At 36.5% G+C, this 16,629-nt stretch overlaps 1 protein-coding gene across 1 annotated transcript in view; it reads right to left on the reverse strand.

The window, feature by feature from the left end:
* ZRANB3 (zinc finger RANBP2-type containing 3) overlaps positions 1 to 16,629 on the reverse strand; it is a 284,417-nt gene that overhangs the window by 178,254 nt on the left and 89,534 nt on the right. The window contains exon 3 of the mRNA XM_023730197.1: positions 6,527 to 6,545. Within this exon, the coding sequence (XP_023585965.1) occupies positions 6,527 to 6,545 (19 nt within the window). The remainder of the gene's footprint in view (positions 1 to 6,526; positions 6,546 to 16,629) is intronic.

Raw genomic sequence — 16,629 nt, forward strand, 5'->3', positions numbered from 1 at the left:
AAGCAAAAGGTCATTAAAAAGACAGGAAAGAAAGAAAAGACCAAAATGGACATCAGAAGAGACTCTGAAACTTGCTCTTGAACGTAGAGCAGCTAAGGTGAAAGGAAGAAATGATGAAGCAAAAGAGCTGAACAGAAGATATCAAAAGGCGGCTTGAGAAGACAAAGTAAAGTATTATAATGAAATGTGCAAAGACCTGTAGTTAGAAAACCAAAGGGGAAGAACACGTTCAGGATTTCTCAAGCTGAAAAAACTGAAGAAAAAAATTCAAGCCTCAAGTTGCAATACTGAAGGATTCTGTGGGCAAAATATTAAACATAGGAGGCATCAAAAGAAGATGGAAGGAATACACAGAGTCACTTTACAACAAAGAATTGCTCAATGTTCAACCATCTAAGGAGGTAGTATAAGATCAATAACCGATGCTACTGAAGGAAGAAGTTCAAGCTATACTTAAGGCACTGGTGAAAAACAAAGCTTCGGGAATTGATGAAATACCAGCTGTTTCAACAAATGGATGCAATGCTGGAAGCACTCACTTGTCTATTCCAAAAAATCTGGAAGACAGCTACCAGGCCAACTGACTGGAAGAGATCCATATTTGTGGCCATTCAAAAGAAAGGGGATCCAATAGAACGTGGAAATTGCCACACAATACCATTAATATCACGCACAAATAAAATTTTGCTGAAGAAAATTCAGAACAGCTGCAGCAGTACATCCACAGGAAACTGCCAGAAATTCAAGTCAGATTCAGAAGAGGACATTGGTCAAGGGATATTATTGCTGATGTTGGAGGAATCTTACCTAAAAGCAGAGAATACCAAAGGATGTTTACTGTTTTATGGATTATGCAAAGGCATTCAATTGTGTGGATCATGACAAATTATGGCTGACACTCTGAAGAATGGGCATTCCAGAACTTAATTATGCTCATGCGGAAAATGTACATAGACCAAGAGGCAGTTGTTTGAACATAACAAGGGGATACTGTGTGGTTTAATATCAGAAAAGGTGAGCATCAGGGTTGTATCCTCTCACCATACTTATTCAATCTGTATGCTGAGCAAATAATCCAAGAAGCTGGACTGTATAAAGAAGAACACGGCATCAGAATTGGAGGAAGACTCATTAACAACCTGCAGTATGCATATGACACAACCCTGCAGAAAGCAAAGAGGACTTGAAGCACTCACTGATAAAAATCAAAGACTACAGCCTTCAGTATGGATTACACCTCAAAGAAAACAAAAATCTTCACAACTGGACCAATAAGCAACATCATGATAAATGGAGAAAATACTGAAGTTGTCAAGGATTTCATTTTACTTGGATCCACAATCAACGCCCTTGGAAGCAGGAGTCAAGAAATCAAATTCAAATGACATACCGCACTGGGCAAATCTGCCGCAAAAGACCTCTTTCAAGTGTTGAAAAGCAAAGATGTCACTTTGAGAACTAAGGTGTGCCTTACCCAAGCCATGGTATTTTCAATTGTCCCACATGCATGTGAAAGTTGGACAACGAATAAGGAGGACTGAAGAAGAACTGATGCCTTTGAAATAGAGTGCTGGCGAAGAATATTAAATATACCATTGACTACTAGAAGAATGAACAAATCTGTCCTGGAAGAAGTATAGCCAGAATGATCCTTTAGAAGTGAGGATGGCGAGACTTTGTCTCATCTACTTTGGACATATTATCAGGAAGGACTAGTCCCTGGAGAAGGACATCATGCTTAGTAAAGCAGGGTCAGCAAAAAAGAGGAAGACCCTCAGTGAGACAGACTGACACAGTGGCTGCAATAATGTCCTCAAACAGCAATTATTGTGAGAATGACACAGGACCAGACAGTATTTTGTTCTGTTGTACATTGGGTCCCTATGAGCTGGAACTAACTCGACGGTACCTAACAACAACAACAAGGTACTTAGAATAAAACCTGGCACATATGAGTTAATTGTTAGCAATTTAATTGTTTACTCATTCATTCAACAAACATGAATCCACATCAAGAAGTGTTACGAATCCTAAAGAGTTAGGGCTCAAAGGAGAAAGTGTTAAATTCAACTTGAGTGTAGTAAAAGAAAGCTAGGGATTAGAAAAGCAAATGGAATAACAATTGCAATCTTAGTTCACTTTGTAAAGGATAGGGTTACATGAAAGAAAAACTAAAATTCTCCACATCTACTTTAATTGAATTTCTTGATCCTCAAACCTATGAAGTTAACTTTGCAAGAGTCTCCGTACCACTGTATCAATTTTAAGGTCTTCTGAGCAGAAATAACCTCCAAAAGAGGTTCTTTAATGTTTCTATATACTTGTAGATTTCTGCCAACAAAGAAACTGACAAGGCCTTTCAAACTTAACTTCAGGGTATGGAAACACCTCTATCAGCATTGGACAGGTCACACAGCCTTTTCCCTCCAAACTCCTTTTCTAGAGAAGCACCTTGACCAAAAGAACAGCATCTATAACGGTGACTATAGAGCCTCTCTTTCAAATATTTACCTATTAATATGTCCCCAAATAGCTACCAAGTACCCCAAGCCAGGAATAATCTTAGCCTTGATACAAATAGTTTCCTTTTCTTTTGAAAAATGAAGGGAAGCAATACTTTATCTGCCATACCTTCCACCCCCAACAACATTTTTTTCTCCATAAAGACAATTATCAAACTAACAGGAAAGAACGGAAGAAAATATATTCTCGGCATGTGAATATGTGTGTGCGTGTATGGGAAGAGGGAGTTAAAGTACAGTACTTATGAGGAGAGTTACGTAAGGGGAGAGTAGGAGTTTCCTGACATCAATAATAAACGAAGAAAGCAGAATCTATGTACAGACAAAATTTTCTCCATTATGATACAATATTGGGCTATTCATGTAAATCCAAGATGTTAGTCCTATCTTCTCAGGTAAAGACTAACATTGCAAAAACTATTTAAATACTATGTTTCTAGAAACAATAGCCTTTAAATCTTGACAAATAAGGTAGGAAGTGTGTAGGTTTAATGTTTGCCCCATGTACCACTCAATTAAATTGCCTAGTTTATGTTAATACGAAATAATTTTCACATTTAAAATAGCTTTCATGAATAAACATTTGACATAAATATTCAAATGAAGAACAATCAACTAAAATCACACTGTTCAAAAATAATTATTATAAAAACAATGTAAATAAAAGGTAATGCTGTAGCATCCTGTCTATAGACTATGGTCTGAATTCCATTATTTATTTACAAGAGTGTCCATATATTCCCCACATAGACTTTGAATAACACTTAATTGTATTAAATCAACAGAGGGAGAAAAGAAAGCAATTAAAACATTTCAAGCTTGGTTTGCAAATTTAATTTTATAAAAACTTAACAGCTCTGTCGTCTACCCGAAGTATAGTTCCATAACTGAAATACACAACGATCACACAATTAAACAAAATTAAACAGAACTTAACTCATTCTAATTTTAATTTAATGACTATCTTACATACAGTAGATAGATTCATAATTCTATAAAGATTGAATAAATTAGAAAAATATAATGGTGGAAAAATACTAAAAGAAGGGGGAGTAATAGCAGTGAAGGAAGTCATTTTTTTCTAAAGCTAGGGAGGAAAGATCACAGCAGACAGCTAAATTACACAACACTCCAAGTGGGTATTCAAGCATCTAAAAAAAAGGAGGTTCAATAACACAGATGTAAAATTGTTCTCCTAAGGCTTTTAGTTATTTGATGAGTCAAGTATTTATCACATCAAAATATATTTTTTAATCTAAAAACCAGAAAGTGGTTGACCTTCAAATTATAACTGCATTTCCTTCTCTGATTTCACTACCATTCTGTGATAAGAGCAAGAAAAGGAAAACAGTATTAGGAAATAGAATGAAGGTCAAAACAGAGTTCACATAATTAACATATAAACAAGTTCTTTCTACTTCAGCAATTTTAATTTAGAAACTTCCATTCACACCAGCTCAGTGAGATTCCATAAAAAAGCATTTCAACTCTATCACTCATAGATGTTAGTGGTTGTGAACTACGATCTTAGACTTCTAGATCATACTGTTTGTTTGTATAGCCTATTTTTGTACTCATGTATAAAGCTCAGGGGTTGTCTTAGTTATCTAGTGGTGCTGTAACAGAAATACCACAAGTGGATGGCTTTAACAGAGAGAAATTTATTCTCTCACATTTTAGGAAGCTAGAAGTCCCAATTCAGGGCATCAGCTCTAGGGGAAGGCTTTCTCTCCCTGTTAGCTCTGGGGAAAGGTCTTTGTCATCAATTTTCCCCTGGTCTAGGAGCTTCTCAGTGGACGGACCCCGGGTCCAAAGGACTTGCTCCACTCCTGGCTCTTCTTGTTTTGTGGTAATGAGGTCCTCTTCTCTCTGCTAGCTCCCCTCTTTTATATCTTAAAAGAAATTGACTCAAGAAACAACCTAATCCTATAGATTGTTTCCTGCCTCCTTAACGTAACCACCTCTAATCCTGCTTGATTAACATCATAAAGGTTAGGATTTACAACACATAGGACAATTACAACAGATCACAAAATGGAGGACAACCACACAATACTGGTAATCATGGCCTGGTCAAGTTGACACACATTTTTGGGGGACACAATTAAATCTATAACAGGGGTCTTTTTCTTAATTAACATTATTGATAGGATTTAATATCATAAGCCCTGTAAAGTTGAATATGTGTATAAGCAATGAGAGTCTTCAAAAGGCTGGTGAAAATGGGAAATCGTTACGATAGAAACAAAAGAGAAAATTAAAAACAAACCAAAAAAAAGAATGAAAAGTATTAAAGAAATGTTAAATGGCTCCTTCCAAAATAAGAAAGATTCTGAAGGAAGAAAATCACTCAAGAGGTGAAAAGTGCTATTTAATTGCTAATAAACCACAACAACTGGACAAGATGCCAGTGGAGTGGATTCAATTCCTATTACGAGATGAGAAAAACAATTGCTATAATGAAAAAAAACTTGCTGGATAAGGGTTCACCATGAGCTTTAGATAGCTTGGTCTAAGGTTAACTAAGGAGACGACAGTAGTTTGTAGAACATAAAAGTTAAGAAGGGTTTAAGGTGCTGATCAAATTTTTATCTTATTGCATGGATGATTCCACAGATTTAGGGTCTATTCAAATCTCTAGGACATCAAAGTGAGGAGCAAGGTAGCAATTCCCTACCAGAGTTGCTAAGACTTTCCCCGTGATTTGCTTGTGAGATCATCCAGGGTTGTATTACCTTTTTCAATATATTTTCTATGTACAAAAAACTGGTTCATTAAAAAAAAAACTTACTGGTTATTTATACACAAACATCAAATATCTCATGTAATATAAAAAGAATCAGTATATATGTGTAAGAGGAAATGGTTATGCCTAGTTTTCAGGCTATGAATGATGAGTTTACATTCCTATTTGGTGAAAACATATTCAGGGACAAAAACGCGAGCCTGTTTCAGTGATTATGGACTCCCAAATTAATACATTTATGAACAGCCTTTTGGAACTCACTCTTTTCCAAAGAGAAATTTCTGTAATTGTTTCCCAGATGTCTCTTCAATTACATTATTGAAGGTCTTCACAGGTAATGACTATATTTCTAACTACAATATCTAGTCTAAATAAATGCCTGTAGAATGAAGAGTTCAAACTAAAAACTTAGTTTAATTAATCAACTTGAACCAAGAAATCCTATATCAATCTTTTTGCCTAGCATTCATGTTATACCCATTTCATTTCTTTTCCTAAAGAGGAGACCATAGAGGTGAGCCATTGGTGGATGTCTATATGTTATTAAAACTAAAAGTTCATTGAAAGTTTTTTACGGTTCCATTTCTATTTTTTAAAAATTCAGTTTCCATTTTCTCTATTTCTAATATATTCTGAAACGTGTGTTTTGCTGTTATTCTTAAAGGATTCATGAGAAATAGCAACATATTTCTCAAGAAGACATTAGAAATTAAAAGTTTATTGATTTACGTTTCTCTTAGAACATCTGTAAACACTATCACAGTTCATATAACAAGAACTGCCATTTCACTGAGAAAGCACGAATATGGATATATACAAGGTAACAAATCATTTAGTCATAATAATATACCCTTTAATGCTATGTTTCAAATACCTATGTTTCATAGAAAACAATAAAAAATAATCTTTGAAGAAATATCTTAAAAGTTTGGCTTTTAAGCCTTTAAGCAAGCAGGCAGTACTGTAACAGGTATTAAAAAAAAAAAAAAAAGTTCAACTTTGTTTGGGGCTAACTTTCAAAGCACATTCATGCACTGTAGGACGACAATATAAAAATCTGTATCACTGTTAATATTAACACATGTTCCACACATGCACATGTATTTATTCTTTCTCCTCCCCTTCCAACTCTACTTCCCCAATCTCTTTCCATATATAGACATATGAGAAAGAGAGAGAATGATGTATGGAAAATAGCAGACATTCAAAATTGGTTGTAGAATTTTTTAAAAGACAAAAAAATCATGAAAACACTTACTTCATCAGCGACCATACACCTGGAAAAAATAAAAATAAAAACCAAATTAATTTCTTAATGATCAGAAGCCCAATAATTTTTAAAGTTCTGATTAAGTAGCTCACCACAAAATAGTTACCAATGCTAAAGCACTAAGACAGAGAGAGGTGTTTATAAGTGTGCATAAGAACATGACCAGTGCTGATTTTATACGACTCTCCAGCTGCCAACGGCATATGGCTACGTGGGGGTGTTAGAGTTTCAGAGGTGCTGTTCCCCACTGCACACCCATAGAGACAGCTACAAAACCAAACCAAATCCAGGGCTGTCAAGTCGATTCCAACTCATGGCGACCCTACAGGACAGAGTAGAACTGCCCCATAGGGTTTCCAAGGAGCAGCTGATGGAGTCAAACCGCTGACCTCTTGGTGTGCAGCTGAGTGCTTAACCACTGTGCGACCAGGCTCCATATCAAAACCAAAACTAAACCTGCTGCTGTCAAGTCGGTTCTAACTCACAGCGACCATACAGGACAGAGTAGAACTGCCCCCATAGGGTTTCCATACAGTGACCCTGAAAAAAAAGTGAGTAAAATGGCAAGTGATTGCACCAATGACTTCTTCCGTCATCCTTAAACCTTAAAGTCGGAAGGCATCTGGGGCTCTAATCATAGTGAGTCTTATAAGCAATGGCACGGACTTTGGATCTTCTTGGAGTCCTCTGGAGACAAGTAACATTTTGCCTTTTAAAAAGATTACGCTAGCTTATGGAGAATAAACTGTCAAGAGCAAGAGCAGAAGCATGGAGAGTAGTTAGGAGGCAAATGCAGTAGACCAGCAGAGAAGCAATGATTAGTGGCAGAGATGGAGTTGATGAGAAGTGGTCAGATTAGAGATGTATTTTGAAAGTAGAGTCAATAGGATTTGGTATATCGGTTAACAGGGTTAAATGCCACAAAAATGTTGCAAAAGATGAGGGCTAATAAAAGTCTACCACCTACTGTCTCATGAGAAACTATTTGTTCTTTAACCCTTCACGTGAAGTACAATAAAAAAAAAAAAAAAAAAAGGCTACCACACTGTCATTAGCAGGTCACTTGTAAGCATTATGCAGAAGAGATGGTGAAAAATGGAGGCGACAGATATAGAATAGTCAGAAAGGGATTTTAGCAGCAAAGAAAAGACGAAAAACTTGGCAATACCTATAGAACATGTTGGAAACCTGAATACTGGGGAAGGAGTCAAGAGAGAAAAAAACAGTAAAGAGATGACTGATGAAGACTCTAATGTGCTACTATAATTTAAAAAGGGGAAATATTGCTAATATAGTTTCTTACTTTAAGTAATTTTACAACCATATTTGATTGAAACTGAAGCCTACTCTATAAAGGAAAAGCTATCCATAATTACATTATAATTACAGGAAATAAACATAGCTCTCCCCTCATTGGGAAATGGCAAAAATATCAGTTATAGGTATTTTAACGTAGAGTTAAAAAGAAAACTTCCTTCATTAAAGATGATCCACTGTATTTGCCAAACGTAGTTTGAAGTGCCAACTGCCATACAATTCTATCTGAATTTTACAAGCAGCTCAGTTTTCCCTAGTTACAAAAAAAATAAATAATATTCTTTGTTCCAAATTTATTGTTAATTGCCTGAATTGTAATTTATCCAGGCTGGCTGCAAACATCAAAAAGTAACTTCTCATTTTGCTGAGTTGCTTCCAAAACCTTAAGGCTCCTTACATTAATCATCCACTTAAAATAACAAGACATACATATTCTAGTGTTTGCAGCAGCCATATCTTTGGATGCACAGGCTCAGTGTTTGCTATTTTTAATCCAAATTCTGATACAGAAAATAGAAAACTGAATAGCATTACATTTTTCTGAGAATCGTTTTACATACCATCTAAATTTCTATTCCGAGACCCACAGAATGAACGATCAGTATTTAACCTGAAGCTCTTCTCCAATTTCTTTACATTAAAAAACCACCTTTCTACCAATAACATCCATTATCTCTTTTAAATAAATCATATCTATAAAAAGAAAATAGTAAAACTCTCCAGGAGAATATTTTGATTAGATTGAGAATTTTAAGAGGTGCACAGATATATGATGAGTGTTCTTATTCTGTTTTGAACCATAAGTACGGGATTCGGGCCTTGGTAACTGAAAACCACCAGTACTAGCTGCCATTGAGTTGACCCCAACTCATGGCGACTCAGAGTAGAACTGTGCTAGACAGGGTTTTTAAGGGCTGAAGTTTTTAGAAGTAGATCACCAGCCAGGCCTTTCTTCTCAGGCATTTCTGGGTAAACTAGAACCTCCAACCTTTCTGTTTGTGCCACCAAGGGACTCTATGATCTGTTTAATTAATTACCATGCATATTTCAGCTTTAGAATGCGGCTCTTACTTCAGAGAGAATACTGGCCTTCTGGATACTCACACGTAATCTGTCCATTCTTAGGACTCAACCATAACCTATTCTTTAATATGACATATTTCACCAACACTAACTTGATTAATACTAATTTAACAAACTTCACCTATTCCCCTCTACTGAAAAGCTACAGGCACCTGGGTTCCTGGGCTCAACAGACAAAGTGACAATATCTTTTCCAGCCACAGCAATGTCTTAAAATACTTTCCCCATAACTGTAAAAGTTCAACATGATAAAAAGGACCTTGTTTTATTTTTTAGCTTTAATTGTACTTATTATCTGAATTGGTAATACATGTTCATGACTCAAGAGGTACAAAAGTGGAAAGTATCTCTCCAATACCACTCCTCAAGGGTTATCCCAGAAACTGGCCCTGGGAGGCAACAAAGTTACCAATTTCTTGTGTAGCCTTCCAGAAATATCCTCAGTATATACAAAGTTATGGGAGCCTTGGTGGTGCAGTGGTTAAACATTCAGCTGCTAAAAAAAAGGTTGGCAGTTCGAATCCACCAGCTACTCCTTGGAAACCCTAAGGGTTTCTACTCTGCCTATAGGGTCGCTATGAGTCAGAGTGGACTCAATGGCAATGAGCTTTTATATGTGTGTGTGTATATGACAAATAATAACATATGATTTATACCTTTCCCGTTGTTGTTTAAAAAGTATATATCATGAAAAGTAAGGAAACGAAAACATTTTGGTTGAAAATGAGAAAAACAAAATTCTTGTCTCCCACTGCTTTGGTAAATGGAGTGTATATGTAATTAGGAAAACTTCAGCTTCAGTTCTCATCTTGCTTGGCCTATTCCTAGTGTCTGGGATAGAATCACCACTTCCTGGAAAAGCTCTCCTAGGCCTCCCCATTGTTCCTGATTCTCCTAGCTCTCTCACCTCTCTCTCTTTCCTTAGAGCTTCCTCTTCTACTTACCCTCTATAAATGACAATGTATAGTCATCTTCCCTTCTGGGTCCACCTAAACTCCTAAGGCTATCACCCATTTCTATGGTTTCAAGTCCATGTACAAGTCCTAAATCTATACCGAAAGCTTTTAACATATACTCAAGATCCACATTTACAACCTCTGTTTTGATTTTTTTCCTGTATATTCTAAAGGTATGAGAATGCACAACACATGAAGAGATTAATTAAGCCCTAGATTAAAAATTAAAACCATGCCCCAGATAAGTAAAGCATTATTGAAGAAAAATAATGTAGGAGGCCTCACACTACCTGACCTCAGAACCTACCATACAGCTACAGTAGTCAAAACAGCCTGGTACTGTTACAATGACAGACACATTGACCAGTGGAACAGAATCAAGAATCCAGATGTAAATCCATCCACCTACGGTTACCTCATCTTTAACAAAGGCCCAAAATCCATTAAATAAGGAAAAGACAAGTCTTTTTAACAAATGGTGCTGGCAAAACTGGATGTCCATCTGTAAAAAAATGAAACAGGACCCATACCTCATACCATACATAAAAACTAATTCAAAATGGATCAAAGACCTAAATATAAAACCAAAAACTATAAAGATCATAGAAGAAAAAATAGGGTCAACGCTAGAGGCCCTAATGTATGGCATAAGTTGGATACAAACCATAACTAAAAATACACAAACACAAGAAGAGAAGCTAGATAACTGGGATCTCCTAAAAATTAAACACATATGCTCATCAAAAGACTTCATCAAAAGAGTATCTGTAGACTGAGAAAAAATTTTGGACTATTACATACCTGACAAAGGTCTAATGTCTAAAATCTATAGAAAAATCCAACACCTCTACAACAAAAAGACAAATAATCCAATTAAAAAATGAGCAAAGGATATGAACAGTCACTTCACCAAAGAAGACATTCAGGTGGTTAACAAATGCATAAGGAAATGCTCACAATCACTAGCCATTAGAGGAATGCAAATCAGAACTACAAGGAGATACCATCTGATGCAGACATTGCTGGCACAAATCAAAAAAACAGAAAGTAACAAGTGTTGGAGAGGCTGGTGGGAATGCAGAATGGCACAACCATTTTGGAAGACGATATGGCACTTCCTTAAAAAACTAAAAATAGAAATACCATATGATCCAGCAATCCCACTCTTAGAAATATATCCTAGAGGAATAAGAGTCGTCATACTAATAGACATACGCACACCCATATTCATTCCAGCATTATTCACAATAGCGAAAAGATGGAAACAACCTAAGTATCCATCAACAGATGAATGGATACACACAATGGAATACTACTCAATGATAAAGAACAATGATGAATCTGTGAAACGTCTCACAACATGGATGAATCTGGAGGGCATATGTTAAGTGAGAAAAGTCAATCACAAAAGGACAAATACTGTATGAAACCACTATTATAAAAACTCATGAAAAGGTTTATACACAAAAAGAAACAATCTTTGATGGTTAAGAGGGAGGGGAAGGTTGGGGAATGTCTTAGTTATCTAGTGCTGCTATAACAGAAATACCACAAGTGGATGGTTTTAAGAAAGAGAAGTTGATTTCCTTACAGAAAAGTAGGCTAAAAGTCCAAATTCAGCATGTCAGCTCCAGGGGAAGGCTTTCTCTCTCTCTTGGCCTTCTCATCAGTGTTGCCCTGGACTAACAGCTTCTCGGCGCAGGGACCCCGGTTCAAATGACGCACTCTGCTCCTGGCACTGCTTTCTTGATGGTATGAGGTCCCCCATTTCACTGCTCACTTCTGTCTTTTATATCTCAAGAGATTGCCTCAGGACACAATACAGTCTTGTAAATTGAGTCTTGCCTCACTAACACAACTGCCTCCCATCCTCCCTCGTTAACATCATAGAAACAGGATTTACCACACATGGGAAAATCACACAATACCAGGAATCATGGCCCAGCCAAAATGATACACAATTTTGGGGGGACAAAATTCAATCCATGACAGGGAGGGAAAAGCAGCAACTAGACAATAGATACATGGTAGCTTTGGTGAAGGGTAAGGGAATACACAATATAGGGGAAACCAGCACAACTTGACCAAGGCAAAGTCATAGAAGCTTCATAGACACATCCAAACTCTCATAGAGACCGAGTTACTGAGCTGAAGGCTGGGGACCATGGTCTTGGGGAACATCTAACTCAATTGGTATAATATAGTTTATAAAGAGCACCCAAGCTCTTAACCACACGTATGTGTGTGTATATATACATACACATATATATCACTAAAGAGATTATTAAAGAGAGTCTGTGACTGCCTCTTGAGTCAGAAATTTTTGTTCAAAATAATCACTACAAAACAATGTTATTTATTTCAGAATTTAATTGCATATAAAATTAATCTGTTGCACTGCTGTAAAAGCTAAGAACACTGCTCTTATTTCCAAGTATATATAAATACCCTAGACCTCTATATCCAGCTTCTTGGTCTCATCCATTTTATGATAATGACTAGGTGAGGTAAGATGACCTACGATTAAATAAGATAAGAAGGTATACTGTAAATGGAAAGGTACCATAAAAACTTTACTGTTGTTATAATAGTGATGATAAGTACTGCTCATTATAAACCAAATAACTATGTTCACTGTCAGTGAATAAATATTGACAAAAGATACAGCAGAGTTACAGAGGAAGATAGCTTCAAATTTAGTCTGTATATACTGAAGAGAATATGAATGACTTAAAAAATTCATTTTATAAACATTGTCTCTGTTAGGATACTTTTGATTGCCAAGAACAGAAACCCAGGTCAGAGTGGCTTAATCACTAACTGAAATCAATAAATCACCTAACAAGAAATCTAGGAGTGGGTTGGTTCCATGGTTGGTTAATTCAGTGCCCATCTGATAGTTATCTTTCTACTCTGCCATCCTTGGCAGCTCTAGACATCATATCCTTATCACCAATATTAAGAAGCACATGGAAGGTGTACATACCCAAGGAAATCTAGTCTGTTAATAGGGAAGGAAGAGGAATAAGTCTAGACTGGGCAACCTGAATGTGCTGCATATGTTATTAACTGTGAAGAACAGGTTAAAATAACATTTTATGTTTTCTTTTGTTTTAGTTTTTTGCCCATTATGAAATACCAGTCATATACAGGAGAGACTTAAAAGCCTGTAATAATTTCAAGGTACATAAGAGATAAATCCTTTGTGTATACCAGAAACCAAATTATTTTTTTTAAAGAATTACTTTTTATATTCATGAGCTTTAAAAAAAATCAAACAAATCCCTAATGCTTGATAATATACTGAACATATTCTGTTTAATTAGTCTGACTTAATTGGTACAAAACTACCCTATAACTTTAACCAATAAAGAACAAAACAGGAAATAGTCCCTATATCTTCTTAGATGGTTAAAAAAAAAAAGTGCACGTCAGCTGTTTGGAAAGAATTTTTTTTTCTTTCAGGATATATAACAATTCTCACTAAGCCACTATTTTACATATTAGCTTCTACACAATTATTTATTCTTGTTTATAAAACTGCAGGTGAAAAAAAGCTGATTATAACTGCAGCAATTCGTGAACAATTTTTAGGGCTTAATTAGACAATAACATATATTAGAATATACTTGAGTTGAAAAAAAAAATAGAGTTTATATGTAAAAAAGCAACTAAAAAGTAAGTCACAGTTGTGCTTGATCTGGTCTGAAGTGATTTTATAAGCAGTAAAAATTATTTGAAGGAGTCCTGGTGGTGCAAACAGTAAAGTGTTTGGCTGCTAGCCAAAAGGCTGGCATTTCCAAGCTACCCAGCAGCTCTGCAGCAGAAAGACCAGGCAACCTGCTTTCTTAAAGATTACAGCCAAGAAAACCCTATGGGGCAGGGCAGTTCTACTCTGTCATATGTGGTCCCTAGGAGTTGAAAACGACTCAACAGTACCTAACCAAAAAAATGATTTACAGTATTAAAATTGCTTTATTAATAAAGATAATGTGTATTGTTGATTCTTAAATGTTGAGTGGATACCTAGATGAAGGGATAAGTTAAATAGCTTTATTAGAAATTGAGCCTGTCCCTCAGAATACAATAGGACACTAAGTTTTTCTTTACTAATTGCTTTTTGATCTGGTTTTCAGATTTAGCAAAATGAAGTTGAAATGGACATAGACCTATACCAAACCCCAAAATCAAACCTACTGTCGTTGAGTCGATTCTGACTCATGGTGACCCCATAGGGTTTCCAAGGCTGTAAATCTCTACAGAAGCAGACTGCCACATTTTGTCCTGTGGTGTCACTGGTGGTTTTGATCCCCCAACCTTTTGGTTAGCAGTCAATCACTTTAACCACTAAGCCACCAGTGCTACAGACTTATAGGTAAGAGATAAAACTACAAAACTTCTGGAAGAAAACAGAAAAAAGTGTTTGTGACTTTGGTGAGGCTTTTGTTTCTTTTAGCTAGGACACAAAAAGTACAAACTATAGAAATACTAAAAAATCGAGACTTCATCAAAATTAACTGCTGCTCTTCGAAAGATACTGCTAAGACAAGCTACAGGCTGGTAGAAAACATATCAAGAACACATAGCTGATAAAGGACTTGTATACAAATTATATCTTACAGTTCAAAAATAAGACAAACAATCCAAACACTTCTGGCCCCAGGTAAAGCGACTCTTTAATAGCTACCAGAGGTTGACTTCCTTACTGCCTGTCATTTTTTTTCTACTCCCCAACCATCCTTTCCTCCAGACCCTGGGTACCACTAATCTTCTTTGGTCTCGACAGCTTTGCTTATTCTACATATTTCATATAAGTGGGATCATACAATATTTGTTCTTTTGTGTTTGACCTATTTCGATGAGCGTAATGTTTTCAAAAAGTAACAAGAGGATGCTAGAATGCAAAAATATGAAGTTATTAGGAAGTCAAGGATACAAAAATAACACACAGGATCATCTCTCAACTACACAATTGGGAATTTTTTCAACTGTCAAAATAATCCTAAATAGATCATAATAGAAAATAAGAATTCAGATATTTCTAAAGGAATTTTTAAAATAAAGAAGCATTCACTCAAATATATGAAACATTGTATGAAGGTGAGAATTTTTAGTGCCTTCAACAACCTGTAAAAATGACACGTTTTTTATTTTAAATCACGATAAGCAATTGACATAAAACTTAAATCTAAAAACTAGGAAAAGGAGATTTTATAAGAAAGGTTTCAGATAAGAAAGCATGGATCTCAAGTTTAGTAGGCTTTGTGGTTTTCAGAAGTTAAGGTAGCTGATAGCTGATACCAAAGACTGATATAGCACCTAGGGCGCCAGGCAGTTCCACAGTTTGGTAACACACAGATCATAACCTTTAAACCACCTATTCTGCTATGCCTCCCCCTCCTCCAGGCTTTAGTAAGCCCAAACAGTAATGTCTGAAGTGTAGAAAAGTCTTATCTAAAATGCCTAAACCAAAGCCATAAGGGACCAAAGGAAAAGATGAGGGGTTGGAAGTAAAGAGCTATGCCTTCAGTAGAAGGACAAATTCCTGATCCAGAGGCTGGTAAGAATGTTCTATGTAACTGTTTTAAGTGTACCAGGGGAAGGTGCCTCCCTGATCCCAAACAGCCGTGACTATCTGGCATCAGGAGCCCTGGTGGCGCAGCAGTTAAAAACTTAGCTGCTAACCAAAAGGTTGGCAGTTCATATCCACCAGCTGTTCCTTGGAAACCCTACGGGGCAGTTCTACTCTGTCCTAGAGGGTCGCCTAAGTTAAAATTGACTTGATAGCAAGGGTTTTTATTTGGCATTAGGGGTTTACGCTTCCTGAAGTGTTCATTTCCCTGCTGTTCCAAGGAGAAGTCCTTGGGCGAAACAGAAGACTTTGGACTTTGCATATTTTACGGTTGGGAGACTATACATATCAGGTGGCCCAGAGATGGGGGCCTAATCTGTGTACCCCATGCTGAAACTTTGGCAGGTAGGCAAAATGAAGCAGATCACAGGGGATTCTATGTGGATAAGATGAGTAAACCCCCTGAGACAGAAGACCTTGAGGTAAGGAAAGCAGAGTTAAATAAGCAGTTGATCAGAGATTGGACAGACACAATGTGCTTTCTCCTTTTAGGGAGTATTCGAGACAGGCTCACCTTGGGTATAAGTTAGTAATTCTCAGACTTAAATTAAAAACACTACATGAATTTGGCAAGTGAAGACAATTTTGGATAGAAAACTGATCCAGGGCAACCTCAGTCAGGGTTGACAACTAGGAAATATAAATGTTGAAAACCCCAAACTGTGACAAGCAGATGTGAGTCCTTCACCTGTTTATTAGTTTGTGGAGACACTCTGGCAAGGGGAACGAAGGCAAATAAGAGTCCAAAAAATAAAGTAGGAAGGTTAGGAGTGAGTAAACAAAAGAAGATGGATGGTGCAAAGGCCGAGGAGGTAAATTAGAATAGAACTAGGACTGGAGAGTACAGCCAGAATTAGATTGCATATCCTGAAATGCTGGGGTATGGGCAAGCGGAAGGGTAGTTCAGGAGCAAACTGCAGGAACACAGCCCATAAGATAAAATGGTGCAATGGCACTTTTCAAAACATAGGGCTAGACAAATACAATGCAATCCCAATCCAAATACCAGCAACATTCTTCAAAGAGATGGAAAAACTAATCATTAACTTTATATGGAAACGGAAGAAGCCCCGAATAAGTAAAGCACTACTGAAGAAGAAGAA

Source organism: Trichechus manatus, unplaced genomic scaffold (genome assembly GCF_000243295.1).
Source record: "Trichechus manatus latirostris isolate Lorelei unplaced genomic scaffold, TriManLat1.0 scaffold00033, whole genome shotgun sequence".
In the NCBI taxonomy this organism is placed as follows: domain Eukaryota; kingdom Metazoa; phylum Chordata; class Mammalia; order Sirenia; family Trichechidae; genus Trichechus; species Trichechus manatus.